Raw genomic sequence first — 20,994 nt, forward strand, 5'->3', positions numbered from 1 at the left:
GAGATCAAATTCAAATACATATACAGTATCTACCCTGAAACTGCATGGAGTGCATTTGAATGAATGACGACGACCTCTATTGCATACTTTTGCCTGGTCACAACAAAGCATGATGAACAGATACAGCTAACAGATACAAATTAAAACTAACTATATCATTAGATATATACAATTTTCCCTCGCTTTTTAGTTATAGTAGAGATAAAAGAGCATGTATGTTTGGCGATGGAAGATTTGTCTAGTTGCATTAGGAATATGATTTTTCTACAGGTCTTAAGTGTATGAAATCGCAGCCGCGGTCGACCACTTCGGGACCTTGACCCCTCTTTCAGTTCAGACTATATCGGTCCCACGGCAGTCACTTCTCGGTGTAATGGTGCCCTAAAAACAATGTCCCTCTCAAGGTTGGACCAAAGATAAGCCTGGGGTGCGCTCTAAATTTCTTGTCGATAAGAGTAAACCCATTTGTGATATAAGGTTGCTGGGTTTGTGTTTTAAGGCTAATGGCAAAAAGTTTGTTTAAGGTTAGAGTCACTTTGGGGCATGGATAGAGATGGGAATTTGTCTTTCTAACTCTCTACGTTTAAGTAAACGCCCCCCTTCCCCCACAGGGAGAGAGAGAGAGAGACGGCACACGAACATTGTGACACACAGAGAGAGAGAGAGAGAGAGAGAAAGAGAGAGACGTGCACACACAAACATTGTGACAAACACACACATACACACACACGCATACACACACACACACAGAGAGAGAGAGAGAGAGAGAGTCAAACAAATACTTTGTCCTTGTGCCTTTAGTAGTCTCTAAACGTGTTTAAACCCCACGGCTGGAGCACTACTGGTTTAGCCCCTGCAAGTCAGTGATGACACAACAGTAGCTTGTTGTGTCTGCCAGAAACATTCATGTATCTTTAATGCGGAACTTCTGTTGACAAAAGAATCAACCGACTGTAACAATTTTGGCTATACCATTCCGAAAACTATGTATGCATGCGGTGTGGTCTTAAAGAATCCTTTTTTTAACTGTACATGTACAAAAATGTATGTCCTTGATGTTCGATGTCAAAATATTATCTAACACGAAGAAAACTATCTTATAGTAGGGAAAGTCTTCAGGATTGTAAGATCAGTAGGCCCTCCCCCAGAAATAAGTGGTCTCGTCCGAGCAGGAAGTTGCAGGGCAAGTTCTGTGACACAATTTTGGCAAAACCTTCGCAATCAGCTGTGGACAATGTCTTAAGTCTATAGACCCATACGTCTTAGTCTCCTAAGGTGGTGCATTAAGAAGGTAGGTGTTACGTTGAAGAAGCTACCAGGCTACTCTTAGTGTATATAGAATGGATGGACACACATAATGTACACAGTGGGTGTGTCTGTGGTACATATACGCAGCTACTGGTTACAACATTTACATGCTTATCATGTCAATACAACAAAGTGTGAGTGTGGCATGCCAGCTAAATTATATCGTATTCTACTGTCTGCGGTAAGTACGTATATGAGGCATTTAATCAGCACACAAACAGGGAATGAGCTATCGCAGACTGCCTAGTTCTGCATGCATATACGGAGCCAGTTTATGGAATGTGCGTAGGCATATCCTTAATATAGTAGATGAATCAGCCAGTGACTTAGAGTGTGGTGTAATATTTCAGCCTTCTTAACCGACTATAGCTATATCGCGTGTAAACAGCTTGAGAGCGGGTTTGACTGTTCTAGTCGTTAATACCACATATTCATTACAAAAAACGGGGCGACATGGAGGATAACTTTAGGCGACTGAAGAAGACACATGGGTGGGCTAGTGTATTGATAATGACGTGAACGACGTGGATATAAATGTGTGTATAATTCTAGTTGACGTTTACGTGTCTTTGAGTTATTGTCGAGAGGAACAGAGCTTAATCATTGTCCAGTGTCCTTGGATGAAGGAGTACAGTAGTAATCTTGTTGTCATTGGGAGAGGATTTCATACAAGTTTATAGTAAGAAATGTATTCGATTCGCTAAGGTGGGCTCTAAAAATACTACACGTCTTGTATATATGTATATATCACTAACGTACTAGATTCACTTTGTCTTGTCTTTTACACCCGCATAATCCGAATTTATGTTCCTTAGTGCCCTTACCTTCATTTCCCTTTGTTTTATTTGTACCGGTTACTTGTTTTGTAATTAATACATGTGTAGCTGCTAATGTCCAATTCTTATTGGGATAAGCACTATGAAAGACCAAGGACACGTGGAAGCTCCTTGGAAAGACGAAGAAGAAGAAAGATATCCACAGACAATATATTTGCGTTGTTGACGTTTCGTGGAACACTATACTTGTTTTCGGAAGGGGGGGGGCTAGATCTTCTCGGAGCAGATTGCTTTTAATATTTTGTCTCTGCATGTACATTTGTAAGTCGAAGAAATTCTAATGTAATGTGCAATACAGGTGCTATATATCTTTACTCCAATCTCTTGCTGTTAAAACATTTTTGGATCAGCCCTGGCCTTGACTTTACTTTACATTCGGCTCACGTCCACGCATGAACTGTAGCAGAACGACATGTTTTGTGTGTCCTCCTGAATTATTTATGTGTACCACTAATCATGGGTACTTTGTATCTCGATTAACTGCCCAATACTCACTCATTGGAGCAATTGTTAATAATAAGTGATGCGTAGGGTAGACATGCGTGTGGAATAGCCTTCACTATGCCTATTAATGGCATGGCAATAAGATGTTGCACTGTTTTTTACTACTGACATTCCTTACTTTAGAACGCAATATCCACTCCTGAGGCAATATCCAACAGGTCTTTGATGTGTATTATGGGCGTTTAAAACAAAGCAAAGAGGTTCCTACTCATTTTTTTGGATGAAATATCTACAAGAGTAGTGATAGTAATAGCAATGTCTTTTTGATACTTATATTGGAATAGAGTGGGACGTCAATGATCCTTTGTGCACTGTTCAAATCATCGCCATTGAACTAAGTGGCCCTGTAGCAAAATACTGGAGATGAAACTGGACATTTCAAAACCTTTCTTATATCTACAGAATGGAGAAAAGTTTCTTCCAGGCGTCCCGTGAGGGCGATGTGTCCGGACTGAGGGCATTCCGGAAGGGTGGAGGGGACATCAACATTAAGGAGAAGGGATCGGTAAGTAAGGTTTAAAAATTGCCGGTACATGGTATTATATATAGTCAGTTTTAAGTGTACATATATAGTCAGTTTTAAGTGTACATATAAAAACGATTCTGCGGGTACAATGTTTAATTCCTCACCTACTACAAAAATTTCAGATTGATACCTATGTTGTGAGTTTTTTTTTATATTTTGTTGTTGTATGTTTATAAGTGTTGTTGGTGTATGTTTATATTTTATGTTGTAAATATGTTCATATTTTATGTTGTAAGTTTTAATTTTGCATATTTACGAGTAATTTTTGGTTTTTGTTTGCAAAAGATGAGAACCGCGTTACACTACGCGGCGTCCCGAGGTAAACTCCCGGCGGTAGAGTGGCTGGTGTCCAAAGGAGCCGATGTCAACGCTAAAGACGCGGTACTTTTGTTTTCTAGATTTCATTTTCTTTCTTTACCTATTTTGTTACCCTTTCGTACATTCGCGTTGATGTGTGTATAGATTACTTGTGATCCAGGTACTAATTTAATTGTTAGGAGGAAGATATTGGATGCTGAAAGAAAACTAAAACGCAGACAGGACCACGGTTGACGTTACTAACTACCAAAATGCCTGTTTCCCAACAGCTGAGAAGGACTCCCCTGCACGAGGCAGCCGCCAAGGGCCGGGTCAAGATCTCCCAGATTCTCATTGGGAAGGGTGCAGAGGTGAATGTCAAAGACTTTGCGGTACGTTCAACGTTATGTTCTTGTAAGACAGTAACGACCAAGAAGAAAAAAACTATTCTAGGTCTCTTCCTTTCCAAGTTCTTGAATAACGAATGTATTCTGGCATAAGAGCGATTGACATTTCTGGGCCCAATCTCGAAGTCTGACATGACAGTGCCAACTATTGTAGCTGTAAATGTAGCAGCACATTCGAGACACAGGTTCATGAGACTGAATGTAGCCGCACATTCCTGACTCACACAGGCTCACGAGACGCCCCTCCACAGCGCAGCCGGGCAGGGACGGAACGGCGTGGTGGAGCTACTGCTCACGAAGGGCGGCGTGGTCAATGCCACTGACGAGGTGAGATCTCATACTAAACGTTTGCCATCGCAATAAACAGACAATCCCCAGATCAGAGTCATCCAACCTAAACCAGGGCAAAATGAAATGACAAAAACACTGATTGGTCAATATCTAACTCGAACAGAGCGCCATGCACTAGAGAGGCACAGAAAAAGGTGTAAAAGGAGGAGGATCTCTGTCATTCTTGAGAAAGACGAAAGTAAGTTGAAACCTGTCGAATTCCGTCTCGTCTTGTCATTTTCACAATGCTACGAATGAAGAGAACCCGCAGAAAAGTACACAGCTTTATCAACGTTGATGTGGGTTGAACGTCCAGGTAATATATGAGATACACAAGAAAATCTTTACTCAAGACGCTGGATTAGGTTTAGAAAATTGACCTATGTAGCGTTATCAACTTTTGATGTATGAATCTATTATCTAACCTGATGGTCTAAGCATTTTCTGAGCAGCTCATTTGATTGTTGTTTGGACTATCGTTCTTTTTTTAAGGAACAAAAAACCCCGTTACATCGCAGTGCACAAGGTGGGCACGTGAGAGCAACCCAGATAGTCCTGTCCAAGGGAGGTAACATCAACATCAAAGACAAGGTATGTGGCTATAACTGGCTAACTCTTTGGTATTTGACTAGCACATACTAGATAAAAATTAGGAATCGTTGGCGACCCCTAAGTTAAAATCGTTATCTTAAATACACGCTACGTTTTTTGTTCATCGCCATTTTTCAAAATCTCAGGCGGAGGATGCTCCACTCCACTGCGCAGCCGCGGGGGACCATATCGAGGCTGTGAAACTGCTGTTGAGCCAAGGCGCGGATGTGTTCGCAAGAAATAAGGTAGGAAATGAATAGCAAAGTTCTTTATTCACAGCCAATTGTTTAACAAGAACCAGCGTTTCGATGACCGTCTGCCATCTTCAACAGTTTACCTTCACGAAAGGAAAACATATTGTTTTTGCTCTGTTTCTCCAAACACATGACTTCTGTCACCATGGTAACAAGTGTTGGGTTACATCATGTTGCAATTTTATAGCAGGAGGGATTTAGACTCCTGTCACCATATATATGAACGTGTTTGAGTAAGAATTAACAGAGCATACCATATATTCAAAGGTAAACATTGTGTTTTTTTGCAAATGTTATCTTTCTAGTTATGACAGGTTCACAGTACACTGAAGCTAGGTATTACTGGTTCCTTGTGCACTGTGCTTGAATACTCATAGAAGTGCTACATTTTCCACAGGAGAACCTGTCACCTCTGGACGTGGCCGGATCCCAATCAGTTAGAAAACTGATCAGGGTGCGTCACGTTTACCACATGACAATCAAGTCATTTTTGATAGACGCAACGATACACCCCAATGCATGTTTGGATGACAGGAAATCCGATACTCTGACAGAATGATTTATTACCAACTTTCCTACACAAAATGCTGCGTTTTTGCGTAGATTCCTATCTGTAATGATCAATAAAACGTTGCCATAGAAACTGCCAATTCTCTCACAGGCGAGGCAAAAGCAGATTGACAGGCAGGTCATGCAGCATGACCTCCTGTCCAAAGATGGCGGCGTCAAGATCAACAAGATCAAGTTACTGGTCTGTGGGGACGAGGCGACGGGGAAGTCTACGCTGATTGGCTCGCTCTGTCGGGTAAGACCACGTCACTAGTACTACTACCTTATAAGAAAGTTGAAGAATATTTGTCACCCATGCATATATCTAACACTTATTTTTGTATAAAGAAAATCAAACTTGCCCAATTTGAATTGTTTGGAAGCACTTTCTTTAGTTTTAGTTTTTCAAGAGATTTAGTTGTTTTTAATTCAAGTTTCTAGGGGAAGATTTCTTCGTTAGACGGAGATTTAGACCTCTCAAAACGTTTCCCTTGGCATGATACTTGTATTGCATTGTTGTTTCGCGCTTCATCTCACCTAGGCATCTACCTTGATTTTAACGTATTTTCTGTTTCCAGACGGGAATAAAAGCCGTGTTTACCAGAGAGAAACACAAGCCGACAGAGCCGGACGCCCGTAGCCCCACAGCCGGGGTGGACGTGGGGACCATGACCGTGCCGAATGCAGGCGAGTTCGCCATCTTTGACTTCGCGGGACAGGCTGAGTACTACGTCACACACGCCATGCTGATGCACGCCAAACTTGGGGTCTACGTCACAGTCTACAACATAACTGATGACGCCGAGACGCAGACACAACAGGTATTGGATAATATTCGCCTGCCATGTGTAAAAACTGAATAGACTGTCACAGGGCCTTTATGCACCACATTAGCCGACGTAGTATTGCCTACTTACGTAGCTGTGTGGCCCAAGGGACAAGTAAACGTAGATGGACGCCGCCCTATACACCGTATGGTGTGGGGAAGGTCTTCAACTTAACTTATTTATCGGTGTACGGTGATGTACAAGCGCTAAACTTAGTTCCGCCACAGAGACTAGCACGGATACTCAGTGCATGACTTCTCTTCTTCTCTGACTTCTTCAGCTGCAGAGGTGGCTTCGGATGATCAAAGCAGGCAACGGGGACCCGAGCTTCACACCGAAGGTAGTCCTGGTCGGTAGTCATGCGGACAAGATGGACAAACAGAAAGGTCAGAGATCTTACCGAACAGGAAAATTATCATAAAATCACCACTGTTAAAAATGTAGAAACGCCGGGTGTACCACTTCGTCCCCTTTCCAGTAATGTTAATGTTAGTTTATCATCTCACAGGATCTAGGAGAGGAGGAGAGTATCTCTTTCACGAAATTACGTGTGACGATGCCTGGCAGTATCTAGCAGTAGTTACTGATAACGCTATCTTGATGAAGATTAGGCATTCAGGTAGAACATTACGCAATACCAAATTAAGCAAGTGGCTAGATATGTCTCTGAAGAGTCAGATCTTTCAGGCTATCTTTTATCTTCTCAGTCACTCACGAAGAATAGCCGATGCTATCTGAAAGGTCTGACTCCTCAGATAATTCATCTAGTTGCTTGGTTTGTCTTGTATTACGTAATAACGGCACATGTGTCTGGAATAGTTTCCACCAGACTCTTTTGCAGGCTCAATAGATAGTAGAAATCGGCCTAAAAAGATTGTAGCTGACGAGGGGAGTTGGCCAGTCATAGAGGGTCCAGTTTGCATAAACTACATTCTTTTAGGCCGATTTCTACTATTTATGCAGCCTGAAAAAGAGTCTGGTGGAGACTATGTCTGGTGCACACAAACATAACCTAGAAAGTTCAATAAAGGAGGTTGATAGAACACAATCCATCCCAGGTATGTCTCGGGCTGCTGCTCTGCTGAGGTCCATGAGGGAACAGTTCCGGGGCCAGCTGGACATCTCCACCGAGGCCTTCGTCTTAGACTGTGAAGTGTCTCAGTCTCCAGACATGGACAGACTTAGGAAACACCTGGCGTGCCTCAAACAGGAAATCTTGAAGGTAAGTCTTATCTACAATGTGGTCTGGCATATTATATGTCACCCTGTAAAGGGTGGTATAACCCCGTTTAATATAGGGTCGACCAATGATGATGATATGATGATGATGCATCTCTCTATGACCCTATAGGACCAGCCACAGCTGCCGAAGCTGTGCTCCGAGATCGTGAGGAAAGTACCGGGTTGGTGCAGGAACAACCTCGGGGGCGGAGCGCCTGTCCTCCGCTGGCCGGAGTACGTGAAGGCTGTGAAGGAGATCGATCCCCTCGTGCAGGAAGACTTCCTTCTGAAGTCGACAGAGTATCTCAACGACATAGCCGAGGTTAGAGAACCACGTAGTTTGTTACTTAGAACACCTTTACATTGCTTCGGTGGATGTTTTATTAGAAATCCATTGGATTAGACTTAAAAATCGACATCTAACCTACTTTCCTGGATTCATAAACACACAGTGTGCATATACATGATTACAAAAGTACGTAATACTACAGGTACATTCATAAAACTTCAACTCGCATAAACTACTACAGAGCAACATACAATATCTCAAGATCGCTTTTTGGAATCGTTAACTGAACATAGTAATTTCTTATGCCATTTATAGCTATTTCAATTTTCGTATGTACTCCATGCTTGTACACAAGTCAGTTACGTTACATGTAGTACTGAAGTTTAAACTTTTAAGTGCCACGCTTCAGGTTTGTTTGTTTTTCAGCTACTACTCATCAGAGCAACCTCCTCTGAACCGATCGTGGTCCTGACGCCTCCGTGGCTGTGTGGTGATGTGTTCGGACCTTTGCTCGCACCGGAAAACTTTCCTATCGACCACATCGAACGCGAGAGCGACGATCACGTGACCTTCCGCGAGATCTCGCGAGTGTTCGCCCGGACGGTTTCCCCCAAGCTGCTCATCTCCATCCTACGGGAGTTCCAGATCTGCCACTCATTCGACGGGACTGATTTCATCTTCCCGAGCCTTCTGCGCAGACTGCCTCCACTCAGAGAAATCTGGAAACCGACCAAGTCCGAGTCCGTCGTCTATTTTGGCAGCCAAGTCGCCTGTAAGGACGCGACGGACAGCTTTTCCCCAGATTTCTTCCCGCGTCTTCAGACGACGCTGCTGAAGGAACACCCGAGCACCTTTCCTGTCAAACCGGCCGTGTGGAAAGACGGCATGGTCTTCACAGACGGCAAGAGCGAAGGACTGATAGCGATGTCGCAAGACAACATGGCCTGTAACATCGTTGTGAGGAACCCTAGCGGCTTCCGCGAGTACTGCTACTACCTGCTGGAACGCCTTCAAAAGAAGTTGAACAAAGTACTTGAAGAGAGCAGTCCCGGGACGAGTGTTGTCGAAAAGGTGATCAGCAGTCGCGCCTTGAAGGAACACAGAGACACTTTCTACACGTACGACCGGAAATCTGTTCAAGAAGCCGCCCGCAAGAACGGGTCTCTATCGCATCCTGACCTCCAGTGGTCAGAGCGAGTCTACGACCTCGTTTTCAGCCAGGAAGGGCCCAATAAGCACACATTCCAGCTCGTTGCTAAGCAACTGCGAGCGGCGGAGTGGCGGGAACTGGGAAGGGAGCTGGGGCTGTCGGACTCGACTTTAGACCGGCTGCAGAAGGAGTTCAGCGGCGACCTGCGGGAGACGGTGTACAGGATGCTGAACAAGTGGGAGGAAGAGACCGACGGTCCGCGCGGAGAGGCCCGGGAGAAGTTGTCAGACGCGCTGGTCGCTGTGGAGAGACGGGACATCGCCGATGTGCTCATTTGCGACGAAGGGTAGGAGTCTTGAGTTTATGATCGTTTGGAAAGCAGACGGAGGGTAATTGTTGTTTCCATAAGTTACAGAGAGATTAGAGGAAAAAAGGCAAACATCGTAATTGAACGTTCTATCTCCTTTCTTTCTTTCTGACACAGTGCGTCAGATCCTCAGCTCGTGCAGCCCCAGACGCTGCAGAAGGTGGCGGAATCTCTGCAGCTGCAGGACTGCAGGAAACTGGGCCGGGCGTTAGGTCTGACAGACGCGCAGCTGGACGGCATCGAGCACCGCTACCCGCACAACCTCGCCGAGCAACAGTACCAGGTCCTCATCACAAACTGTTTACTTACTCCCTATTTGTAGTCGTGATTTTACTGTCTTTAACACATTTTTATAAGTGCACAGTTGAAAAGCTAAGGCTTTGCTAGTCTCCAGCAGATCTTGGAAACCGACCAAGTCCGAGTTTGCAAATTGGCATGCGGCATCTATTTGCCAGACAGTTACCCAAGGCGACTGAGGACTCTCTCTCTAGATGGCCAGTTCTAACTGTAACGCTTTTGCCGCCAGACATCTGCTTGGAGGTTAATGCTTTGAAAACTCCTAGGGAATGGTAGGAAAATGTCTCCGTTCATGAGGCGTTGCGAAAAATTTTTCCCACCAACTTCTAAGAAAGCTGAATCTGAAACCTTCACCATACCTTTGAATGCTTATCAATGGGACTACGCAGGGTAAAACGTTGACTAACGGTCTCTCCGTTTTACATCAGATTTTAGTTGCCTGGAAACAGCAAGCTGGCAGCGCCGCCTACCGAGACGCCCTCGCCTCTGCACTGAAGGACATCGGAAGGCTGGACGTGGCAGAAGAGATCCAAGAGGAGGAATGAACCTGGCCAAAGACCACTAACAGCCTTCCCTATGTAATACATGCTAATTATGTCAGGAAAAGTGGTGAAAAATAATCGACGTACACCTGCGTTTTAGTCCTTGCGAAACACACATTGGGAAGGGTTCTCCAAGTTCTAACATGAGAATGTTCTATTAGCTGGAAGCCTGCGTTAATGCTACCTATTGCTATTTTTCTACCTTGTCAAATTTAGGATGCAAAACAGGACCATGTATTTAGCAAGCTTGTCCTGGTAATTGTCACTCGTATATTTTGCTATATATGGTGCAGTTCCCACCATTCCCGCATGGAGAGCGAAGAGTTTGTATTACGTCACTGTCACGCGAGAAAGTCCAAGGTCATTCGGCATTACAGTGCTCGATTTGACGTCATCGCCGAGATGGCACGCCATTGGTCCAAACCCCGCCGCCTGTCAGCTGGGACCTTCTCACGTTAAAAACTAGTTACGTATGACATCAGAGATGGGAGGACGGAGTGAGTAGATTAATTGTAACATTTACGTACGCTGCAGAAATGTCCGATTCAATGACACAGCGTGTCATCAGGCGATTTCCTCTATCCATGCCATGCTGATTTGCCAGAGTCAGCAGTTGCTGTGTCAACACTCAGTCAAAATTGGACGTTTCTGACGATGACAAAATAGCATTTCATAAAGCGATTTCCTCTCTCCACGCTATGCTGATTTGCCAGAGTCAGCAGTTGTTGTGTCAACACTCAGTCAAAATTGGACGTTTCTGACGATGACAAAATAGAATGTCATAAAGCGATTTCCTCTCTCCACGCTATGCTGATTTGCGACAGTCAGCAGTTGCTATTTCAGCACTCTGTCAAGATTGTACGTCTCTGAAGATGATAGATCTGTACCAATTATGTTCACGTCTTTATCTAGCCGAGGCGAGCACAAAAATGAAAGCTAGCTGAGAAGACATTGCATAACGTCGGAGAGGTACTAGTAGTACTATCAAACATAATGTACAGGCTTCACACAGCAATTTTAAGACGTATATTTTTTTTGTTAATCAAGAAAGTAATATGATATGTCATTAGCGACCTGTAATATCTTCTTATCTCTTGGCTAAAATTATATGGGGTACAGAATAACCTTCATTGACCTACATACATGGCGTATACAGTATTTGACATATAATGCGTGTGTACTTTGTGTGTTGATTGAAGAATATTAAATACGTGACAGTAAAAATATCAGTATTGGATAAACGGAGACTATCCAGAATCATGCCTGATCCAAATTCTAACCCATTCATGCATAAAACTAGATGGGCACGGTTTTGGATACAATATCCTGCTACGGAGATGGTACATCGCTTGCCTATCAACCGGTAAGTTTGTGTAACTATTAGTTTTACTCGTTGACCCCCGCTTTTCATGTCCCCAATTAAGCACCAACAAAACTGAGAATTACCACAGCATAAGTACGCATTCCCTTGCTTATCAAGCGGCAAGGCTGTGTCAATAGTTGTCTTGTTCATTTATTGTAGCATTGGTGACCCTAACCTCGTTACATTTCCGACAACATGTTCCAAAAGGAACAACTCGATGCTAAGTATCCGGTTAGATTGTACAAATATTGATGAGAAATCTTCCTCTATTATATATCTTTCTCCTTAACAAGAACATCGGAACACGCAACGAGCGTCCTTTGCATGGGAACATAACTTCGTTTGAAAACGCTTTGGAAATTCCACAGAAGTAATGGTATTGTTCAAAACGTAAATACAGTTGCCGGGCTGCATGCAAAGTACGCGTGTTATACAATCTTCGATTAGTCAAATATCACATCTTATTATAGGCAAATCGCACTATTTAATATGGGAATGGCGCAGGTGACAAGCGACTATTTGGTGACAAGCCAATCTTTTATCCGCTTCAAAATGACAAATCGACCTGGGTTATCTATTGGTGTCTATAAATTCTGGGTACTGGTGGAGTTTGTACAATCTGTAGCTGGACTCAACTCGCCCGTGGACAGCAGACAGGGAGTCGAAACTACCAGGTAAGGCTGTGGCGCTGCCGTTGTTACTGTAGTAAATTTCTGTGTCATGATGCTCTCTGACGGAATGAGGTCATGTTTCCTTCGTTGTTAAGAGTAGAATATTAATAGTAGATTTATAGCAAGGATGTCTGTATCTGCATAGCTGATGGTGTGAAGTACATATTTCCGCTGTAAAAGTACTAGTGTTCTTATTAGGGATCAAGAGCCTATAAACTGATGTTACAGGCATAACTTTAAACAATGCAAACCACTTCTTATGTATACGACATATACAAATCATTTCAAGTCGTTCTGCCTTTCTGAATAATAACGAAAACGATAACAGTACGTAAAACGCAATGAGGGATGTAGTCTGGCGCGATATAGAAAGTCTATGCTCCGTATGTCACGATTTCGAACTCCAGCTCCTTCTTTCAAAAGTAGTCTCAAATACCTTTCTCAGTTCTGTGATATGAAGACGCGTTAATAAAGTGACAGTTTCTTTACTAATTTTTTTTGTCATTTCAGATCATGAAGTCGTTCGTGTTCATGTGTCTTGTGGCCTTGGCCACTGCTAAGGTGAGACTTTTATCCTTCATAACACCATAACTCGGTCCGAAATCCTTACCATATGTTCTCTAAAGTTCATATCGCTTGTTTTCTGACAGGAACGTCAGCCAATTGCTGATGTCAGGCATAAACGACAATGTTGCCAGAAAATAATAAATGAATGAAGACCTTTATTGTACACACATATCCACTGGGTTAAGTACAGGTCACAACAAAAGGATGGAATACAGATAACGTTACATATATACCTCGTTAAGTAGCAGGTACATTTAAGTAAATTAGGTTTCTTCTCGTTTCTTAGTAATGGAAAAAAAGGTAAGAACAGGTATGTTACAATATAGAAGGTTTGTCTAAGCTCATTAGAAATATGAATTTATCTGTACAGCTTAGATGTATGAATAATGGCGCATGATCTTACGTAGCATGTTTTTCGGCTCACGCTGTGGTATCTTTGCAGTACTACAACGTCCGTGTGCAGGAGAAGGGAGTTCAGTTCCGGGAAACAGTCCAGACGGAAGGGAAGTACCAGCTGGTGGAGGTCCCCGCTCACAACGATCGGGACCACATCCTCGTACTCAGCAACCTCGAACTCGTGAGTCTTACGTTTTATTCCTGGTTTATTTGCTTATTTCCTCCGGTGAATGAAATGTCCTTCCGCGACAAAGTACTGTTTTCGGTCGTGTTTGTGTGTTCGCAGCTGTAACTCACGGTGGGCAAGTTGGCGGATTTCTTTGATTTTCGGTATACGGTTAGTTATTGGGATCCAGATGATGCGTGTTTTTTTTTTCATTGTATCTGTAGTTTCAGGTATTGAGATAAAATGATTTGACACCCAGACTAAGTTTCTTGTTTTGTTATTTTGTTAACGTTTTGCCTGTAACAAGGCAAAGGAAAGGGGGAAAAGTCATTTCCCCGGGGGATAACACTTATAGAGTATATCCATCCCAACATAGTCAAACTGTGCGGCAAGGCGTCTATCTGATATAAAATCTGAACTTGTGTATTTTCCTGTGTCCGTTACCCAGGACCAGACCGTGTACTGTTTCCCTGAGAGGGGCGTGTGTTTCCTCATCCCCGCCTCTGAGCACGGCGCCGAGCCCGACTCTCAGACCCTGGAGGCCGGCATGGACCAAGTCATGGTAATGCTAGGATAGAGTTTCCTAACCCTATACATGCGGGCCTGAACTTGCATGAGAGTTCATCAGCCTGTTGTTAGGGGTTACTACTCATAGTATTTGGAGTCCTAACCAGGGTTAAAAATAAGAGCGCTTGTGTATGTAAGTGTATGCCAACAAATTATGGCTGCAACACTGAAACTTCCACCTCATTTGCTTCAAGGTCTCGTTCGGACAAAACTTTTGCCAAAACCATCTGTAGCGCAAGCGTACAGGTCAGCCAAACATTTTGTAGATCTTAGTACTAGTATATTTCCCTTCTGTTTATCAGACCCAGCGTTCCGGGCAGATCGGAGACTGGGAGACCGTGGTGGTGGACAACAGGTGGGCGGTGGTCGAGCAGAACCTGGACCGCAACATCCTCACTGACGCGCGCCTGCGCAGCTTCTACCCCAACCTGCCCCTGCATCGCGTGCAGAAGCTGCCAGAGGGCGCTGTTGTCCTGTCCGGAAGCACGGATGCTGGTAAGAGCAGGGGGACTGACGTTGTACATTTGCCTACACAGCTAGACTAGAGGATGAACACTATTTTGAAGTAGAATGGAGTCTATACAACAGTGTGAGAATTGAACTCTATAGACCGATACGGAAACACAGGACCTCTGGCTTAGGTAGGTACTAGTATTCATTTTTAGTATTGAGTCGAGTGAAGAAGTAAGTATAATGTCCCATTCCTTACTTCCAGGGATTCGAACTCAAAACCTTCAGATTAAGTCTAAGTCGTCAAATCTTAGGTGGCTGGAAAGAGTAGAAATTGGCCAAGTAGAGAGATAACATGCCAGGAGTGTTGGTGGTGTGCGGCAAACTGTATTCTCTAGCGGACCAACTCCCCTGGCATGTTAACGTTATCTCTCTTTTTTTGGCCAATTTCTGCTCTTTCCAGCCGCCTCCCGAAGCCCGGTAGAGGCTAGTCAAATCTAACCACAACACCATATTGTTACAGTTGCCGCGGCCAAGCGCCAGCTGATCTCCGGAGCGTGCGCGGCTAACGCGGACCCACAGCGCATGTACGCCGTGTCCAACCCCGCCGGCTGTGAGTACCTGGTCTTCTGTAACGGACAGAACGACCAGTACAGCGAGTGTCCCCGCCGTCACGTCACAGACACCTTCTTCATGGTAAGACACACTCGCTAGGTTAGGTGGGGGGGGGGTCAATAACCATGGCTTAGGGCTTAGGGTGTCCCAAAAGTACGTGTCTTATCCCAAGAGGGAACTTGGAATTTTTATGATGTCAAGATAACGTTATTAATAGCTTTGAGACTTCCCCTAATAGTATCAAAATTTCCAGGCTAGGGCTTCACAAAATTTTTTATGATGTCAAGATAACGTTATTAATACATGTAGCTATGAGACTTCGCCCATCAAAATTTCCAGGCTAAGGCTTCACAAAAATCCGTAATGTACATAATAGTGATAGTAAAAAAAAGGCTTATGGGAGAGTAGTATTCCATATGTATGCCTGCAACTTCCGCCTGCAACTTTCGATAGCTTGGTCACACTATTCTCCCAGCAGATTTTTAGGTGGCTATAAGGACAGTCATTAGCCAGACAGTATCCATTTGCCAGTTACCATGGTGAAAAAAGACACCAGTACAAAAAAGATGACCCGATAAAAACGCCTAAAACACGCAAAAAAAGCAAAGCCTAAACCTCTGCTTGGAGAGTAGGTCACACCACCATCTTTTCCCTGACCGGTCGACCATCAAAGAGTTTGCCCCTGTTCTGAAGGTGTAATCTTTCCGTTTGCCAGGTGTGCCTGTGCTGTCCCGAGCATACCAACAGGGAGCAGTGTCTCTTCTGTCAGAACCTGGAGTGCAGCGGGTACTTCGACAACACCGGCGTCTGCTAAGCGCAGCAGTTCAGACACAGAAGTTCCAGCTACTGCTACACCCTGTTTAACGTCATGTTAAACTTGGTACTTGTGAGATTGTGCCATGATTTGCCCGCTAGTAGAGATCTGATCCCGAAGAAGTGACAGGGGAGGAAAACACTATTGTTGCTTCGAATAAAATTTTGGAACATGTCATGCTTGTTTGTTTGTTTGTTTGTTTGTTTGTTTGTGTGTTTTTTTGGTGAAGTGTACTATAGTCAGTAGATTAGACAGACTAGTGCAACATGCGCCCACCCAATTCGATATGATTTAATTGAAACTAGCTATATAGGTATTCATTTTCAGTAATGTCCGTACAAGAAGATTCGAAGAAGAAATGAGAAAGCGCCCTTCACGATGTCGGATGTGTATAAAAATTGTAGCAATGGAATGTTTAATTTCATCATCTACTTGTAGGATATACAGAGCTGACAGCAGCTATTTGAACGTTTCTAACTTCCCGTAGCGGGACCTTGGGTTCACGGTGGAACTGTTCTTAATTAGCCTCTACCCTTACACAGCCGAACACGAGCTGTCTGTCTCACACTAACCAACAACAGGATGTGAGAGTCAATGTCATTAAACTTCAACAACGCGACACGCCTTAATAACTTCTTGGCAAGGCCTTACGAAAATGATAAGGTGGCAACATATGGTGAAACAAATTTTCGTCCCAATAACACAACGTCTAGAGAGGAGTGCCAGGGATATCCGGATAGAATTTGCGACTTCGACCTCGACGTCAACCTCGACTACAAGAAACTTACAAATTGCCTTAAAACTGTCCTTTCCTTCTTCGACGCATCCTTTCAATGTATTACTCCTGTAGCCACTGTCTAGTGCTTGAGAAACAGACCAAGCGTTCAATGTAACATCTGCAAAACTAAAGTGAAATTTCACAGACTTAAAGTAGAAGTCCCAGATAAATTTGGGGAAAATAACGTTCAGTCCGTCCATCGTAGAAAATTGTCTTAAACTGGTTCGACGCGACTTGTCAAAACAACATATAAGGCCACAGCAAGTAAATTTTATGGATGACATCCTCCGCAGATACCAAATCTAATGCGAGCGGGCGAAAAAAAAAAACAAGGCGGGCCAAAAAAACAAGATTCCTACATTTTAAATGTTTAACTCATTCATGGTGGTACAAATGGTTTTGATTCGGTGGGAACATCACATCTACACAGCCAGCATCACATATCACTGCATCAAAGTAAGAAACAAAACATATTAAATCAGAGTCTTTTCTTGTCTCCTCTCTTCGTATTTACCTGCCATCCACCTTCCGGCATGGCAGCAGACATTTTCAGCATGTTGACCACTGTCAGAAGGCAACAAAATTTCTTGTTGTTGTTGTTTTTTTTTTGTTTTTTTTTTTTCAAAATCAGACGAAAATTAATTCGCGCGCTGATGTCATCCATAAAAATTACTTGCTGTGGCCTAATATAGATTTCTGGTGGTCTTAGTAGAATTCCTTGCTGCCACTGTCCGAAATCTGTGAGTTTACCCCAAAACAGGATGTCGTGTCGGTATGACAGCTACCCGCACAAACATTGACACGCCTTCGGGCATACTTCAGCGGATCGGGCCGGTAAAGTCTGTAAACAGTCTCGGCAGAGGGGCAAACGTAAGACGCGAGGATTAACACATGCATGTTTTGCTGGGTGCTGAGGTCGAAAACATTAGTGCAGAGAAGAAATAACACAGCGTCCTTTCTTTTTCTTTAAACAGAAGTTAAAACGAAGAAGAATTTGTAAGACCCAGTCACTGAGAGTGCCACCCTGGTAAAAGAACACAGAAATAGATAATAAATTAATGTATCCAGTATCATTCCATCTTGAAACATGGAGGTAGCACTGAACGTCCTACATTTTGTCCAGGAGAAGGCTGAAATTGTTTTATTTTCTTACATTTCCTTCGAGGTGGTCAGTTAGGGTGACGTGAAAAAAACACTTAATTTGCACACTCTTCGACAAATAGATTTTATTTTGACAGCTCGCAGTTAGTATTAGACCATTCGCCAGGAGATGATGAATTCTAGTAACAGGTGGAATAATTGGCTGGTGCTGTCCCAGAAAGCAGGATGTTAACACGCCACATTTCAAGAATTGTGTGACCACATGTCGCCTATTGAGAAAGTAGCTGCCAACAACGCGTCACATACAATCAGTGAGGTTGTACATGTGTGGCTGTATTTTTCTGTACACTTTAATAAATATCTCGACACAATCTCTTTAACCCGATGATGAACTTCTAAAAAGGATCCTCCTAGCCACGACGCACGATCAAACAACTTTGCACATCCGTAGGCTACTAAAGATTAACTTAACTTTAAGACAACTAACAGGAATCTTTATTTCCTAGTATGCCCATTTTTTGGCGTCATAGCCAAATGATAAGAATTTTCTGTTGTATCGCTTTTCCCGCCTATAACCGAGGGATTTGTGGAATTTCTTTTGGCACAAGACCGCATTTTTTCCGGTTAGTTGAAAGTCCTTGTGGTGTGAGTGGGTTGGTATGTCGCGTGTTGTGGGTGGAGAAAAACCTTGTCATCTCGCCAGGACAGCGGATAGACTCATCATAACTTCCGGTCACTTTCCAAGGCCGGAGGTGGCTTAGCCATTAAAGGAAAATAATTAAGACGTCTTATTGTTTATTTCTCTTTGATAAGAATCGCGGAGGTAGTATGGGACTTGTTCAGTTGTTGTCAGAACTGGCCGACTGGTTGAAAATTGCACTTAAAAACAAAGCTAATAAAGTTTAACAATCTTGTATAAGAAATAAACAGCAAGAGAAAGTACGAAAGAGATGCCAGTATTGGACGAATAAATCATAGAAGGTAGAAATCAGGCAAAGGGATGAAGAAAGAGACCTAAACGAAAGAGTGCATGAAGGGAGATGGAGAGCTAGAGACAGAGAGATATATATCTAGACGAGCAGGGCGCCGGCGGATGGGTGCTTGGTGGAAAAGCCACAAAATTAAAGTTATAAAGTAAGTGTGATCTGTTATTAGTGCACAGGGCTGCTGAGTTCTAGTGTTATCAAGTTCATCAGCAGCTGCCGTGAATTCCAAACGAAGCAGAGATCACGTTTGCGTTCCTGACAGGAGAAAATCACCTGTCACAGGCCGGAAACCTCGCGACATGGCCCGTCTCGGACCTTCAGCTGCAGACACCTGTCGCCAATCTCCGGTCTGATCTTGGAAATCACGTCACGTCGTCTTCTTCCTTCTCAAAGAATGAATCATCGGACCAAAATCGCTATAAAATCTGGCGCGAAATCGGCTTGCTTCAGACTCTCTGTCGCTGTGGAGAAAGACAGTCAAGCCTTTGGTTTCAAGATTGAACCTTTACTCTCGCCACTACCTTTCGACGATGAAGTCCTTTGCCCTGCTGTTCCTTGCTGTCTTCTCGCTGTCGTACTGGACAGCAGACGCCGGGCGGGGGGACACGCTCCCGCCTAGCAGCAACTATAGGCTCGCAGCCAGGCGCGGGGACACGGCAACCACCTACCGGAGGGGCCCGGGCTGGTACCGCGGACGGGGAGACACCGCCGCCCCGAGCAGCTACAGGAGCGTCGGCCGGGGCGACACGAGCATGAGCCTCGCCAGCCCGGGGATGAAGCTCGCCCGCGGTGGGAGCGCCTCCGTCGGCGCCGGGAGCACCCGAGGAGACATGTCGCTGTTCGGAGAAAGCCGAGAGGGCCCGAGGGCTGACAAAACCGGAGTCGTCGGAGATCGTCGGAGGCCGAGCGCGGGCCGAGGAGACACGAGCATCCCCGGCACCTACGCGAAGACAACCGAGCAAAAGGTTAGATGACCCATCTTTTTGTGCATGGCCGTTTGATCATTCATCAAGGTCAGAGAAGAAAGTGTGTGTGGCAAAACTAATCTGCTACTCTATTTTCACCTTTACAAGGAAGTGAGAAGAAATTAGCCCCGTAAATATTTTATGTTGTACGTCTGGTCTACGTCTGTGCATTGGAGTTTTTCTGCCTCCATGGTCTGTGTAATAAAAATGACTGTTGTAATCAAACTTCAGGATTTGCAAGAAACTTCTAGTATAGTATACTGTACAACATAAGTCTTGTATTGAGACAGCGGTTAAAAACTACTGTATTCCCAACTACAAATGTGAACACTAGCCAAGCAGGTCAGATGTCCCGCCAAAACACAACGTTAATTGTTGACTTTGTTTTCCCGCAGATGTCGGGCCTGAGAATGACCAACTATGTAAACAGCGAGGGCAACTGTGTGTACACCTTGTACCTACCCCGTGACGTCAACACCAGCCCCACCTGTCCACCAATGGCAGACCGGGACGCCATGTGGCGCGCACAGGACGACCTGGTCGCACAACTGGCTGCTGCGCGTGCGCAGGTGGCCAAACTCATGTCAGAGGTGAGTAAGTTTCATCGGTATTCATTTTTAAAGGAAGAGGCTATCTGCATTCTTTAGTGAAAGGCATATTGACCTATAGTATATAAAAAGGGCAAAATAAGTACAATGTAGTATGAGTGTAACTTGCACTGTCACTGACCGTTTCGTCTGGTCAAATTGTGCCGAATATTTCAATGTTGGCATGGAGTTAACTGGGACTTTCTATAGCTAGTACATTTTCACATGGCTTTTGTACAATAATACTACAATTGTAAACTTTTTCTTTTGTTTTCCCTTTTCTCCTTGGCAGGTGGATCAGTTGGAGAACCGTCTAGTAGAGAAAGAGCGTCATCTAGCGGAAGAAGGGAGCGATGCAACAGCCGACATTGTTCCCTGAAGCAGTCACTGTGCAACTCAACCTCTTATTCTAAACATTTTTCTTACGTGGAGCAAAGACAAGAAATGTCTTTGCATGGAGTAAAATAGAACGAAAATACGTCTTTGCTTTTCCTCATGCACATATGCAGCTGTTATATAGCTTTCAAATGCACGCACAAATTGTATCGATGTAAATCTTTTTGTTTATTTTTTTCAACGACAATGTTGTGTGGTAGTGATATGCACAGAAGTGAACTTCGGTACACTCAGTGTCAATGAATTGCTGTTCAAATAAAGATGGATTTTATGTAAA

At 44.0% G+C, this 20,994-nt stretch overlaps 3 protein-coding genes across 3 annotated transcripts; all 3 read left to right on the top strand.

Moving 5' to 3' along the window:
• Positions 1 to 1,170: 1,170 nt before the first annotated feature.
• Positions 1,171 to 9,439, top strand: LOC109479616 (death-associated protein kinase 1-like). The gene is made up of 14 exons (XM_019781603.1): positions 1,171 to 1,291; positions 3,051 to 3,153; positions 3,460 to 3,555; positions 3,762 to 3,863; positions 4,107 to 4,205; positions 4,701 to 4,799; positions 4,946 to 5,044; positions 5,451 to 5,507; positions 5,715 to 5,858; positions 6,181 to 6,423; positions 6,710 to 6,815; positions 7,488 to 7,651; positions 7,781 to 7,972; positions 8,366 to 9,439. The coding sequence occupies exons 2-14, from the start codon at positions 3,052 to 3,054 to the stop codon at positions 9,437 to 9,439; spliced, it is 2,577 nt and encodes an 858-aa protein (XP_019637162.1). The 5' UTR covers positions 1,171 to 1,291; position 3,051.
• Positions 9,440 to 12,262: 2,823 nt separating this feature from the next.
• Positions 12,263 to 16,079, top strand: LOC109479955. Its single transcript, XM_019782035.1, has 7 exons — positions 12,263 to 12,332; positions 12,840 to 12,890; positions 13,339 to 13,473; positions 13,907 to 14,020; positions 14,328 to 14,520; positions 14,999 to 15,171; positions 15,806 to 16,079. The coding sequence occupies exons 2-7, from the start codon at positions 12,843 to 12,845 to the stop codon at positions 15,902 to 15,904; spliced, it is 762 nt and encodes a 253-aa protein (XP_019637594.1). The 5' UTR covers positions 12,263 to 12,332; positions 12,840 to 12,842; the 3' UTR covers positions 15,905 to 16,079.
• A 2,997-nt stretch (positions 16,080 to 19,076) lies between these two features.
• LOC109479958 lies at positions 19,077 to 20,994 on the top strand. The gene is made up of 3 exons (XM_019782044.1): positions 19,077 to 19,734; positions 20,130 to 20,324; positions 20,614 to 20,994. The coding sequence occupies exons 1-3, from the start codon at positions 19,300 to 19,302 to the stop codon at positions 20,698 to 20,700; spliced, it is 717 nt and encodes a 238-aa protein (XP_019637603.1). The 5' UTR covers positions 19,077 to 19,299; the 3' UTR covers positions 20,701 to 20,994.

The sequence above is a fragment of the Branchiostoma belcheri genome, unplaced genomic scaffold (genome assembly GCF_001625305.1).
Source record: "Branchiostoma belcheri isolate BF01 breed outbred unplaced genomic scaffold, Haploidv18h27 scaffold5, whole genome shotgun sequence".
Classification (NCBI taxonomy): Eukaryota; Metazoa; Chordata; class Leptocardii; order Amphioxiformes; family Branchiostomatidae; genus Branchiostoma; species Branchiostoma belcheri.

What these genes read in the sequence shown, in the direction of transcription:
- LOC109479616 (XM_019781603.1), top strand. Translation starts at nt 3,052, where the DNA reads ATGGAGAAAAGTTTCTTCCAGGCGTCCCGTGAGGGCGATGTGTCCGGA. An exon ending in TGATTGGCTCGCTCTGTCGG is followed by an intron (nt 5,859 to 6,180) that starts GTAAGACCACGT and finishes TTCTGTTTCCAG; the next exon opens with ACGGGAATAAAAGCCGTGTT. An exon ending in TCAAACAGGAAATCTTGAAG is followed by an intron (nt 7,652 to 7,780) that starts GTAAGTCTTATC and finishes ATGACCCTATAG; the next exon opens with GACCAGCCACAGCTGCCGAA.
- LOC109479955 (XM_019782035.1), top strand. Translation starts at nt 12,843, where the DNA reads ATGAAGTCGTTCGTGTTCATGTGTCTTGTGGCCTTGGCCACTGCTAAG. An exon ending in GTCCGGAAGCACGGATGCTG is followed by an intron (nt 14,521 to 14,998) that starts GTAAGAGCAGGG and finishes ATATTGTTACAG; the next exon opens with TTGCCGCGGCCAAGCGCCAG. An exon ending in TCACAGACACCTTCTTCATG is followed by an intron (nt 15,172 to 15,805) that starts GTAAGACACACT and finishes TCCGTTTGCCAG; the next exon opens with GTGTGCCTGTGCTGTCCCGA.
- LOC109479958 (XM_019782044.1), top strand. Translation starts at nt 19,300, where the DNA reads ATGAAGTCCTTTGCCCTGCTGTTCCTTGCTGTCTTCTCGCTGTCGTAC. An exon ending in CGAAGACAACCGAGCAAAAG is followed by an intron (nt 19,735 to 20,129) that starts GTTAGATGACCC and finishes GTTTTCCCGCAG; the next exon opens with ATGTCGGGCCTGAGAATGAC. An exon ending in TGGCCAAACTCATGTCAGAG is followed by an intron (nt 20,325 to 20,613) that starts GTGAGTAAGTTT and finishes TCTCCTTGGCAG; the next exon opens with GTGGATCAGTTGGAGAACCG.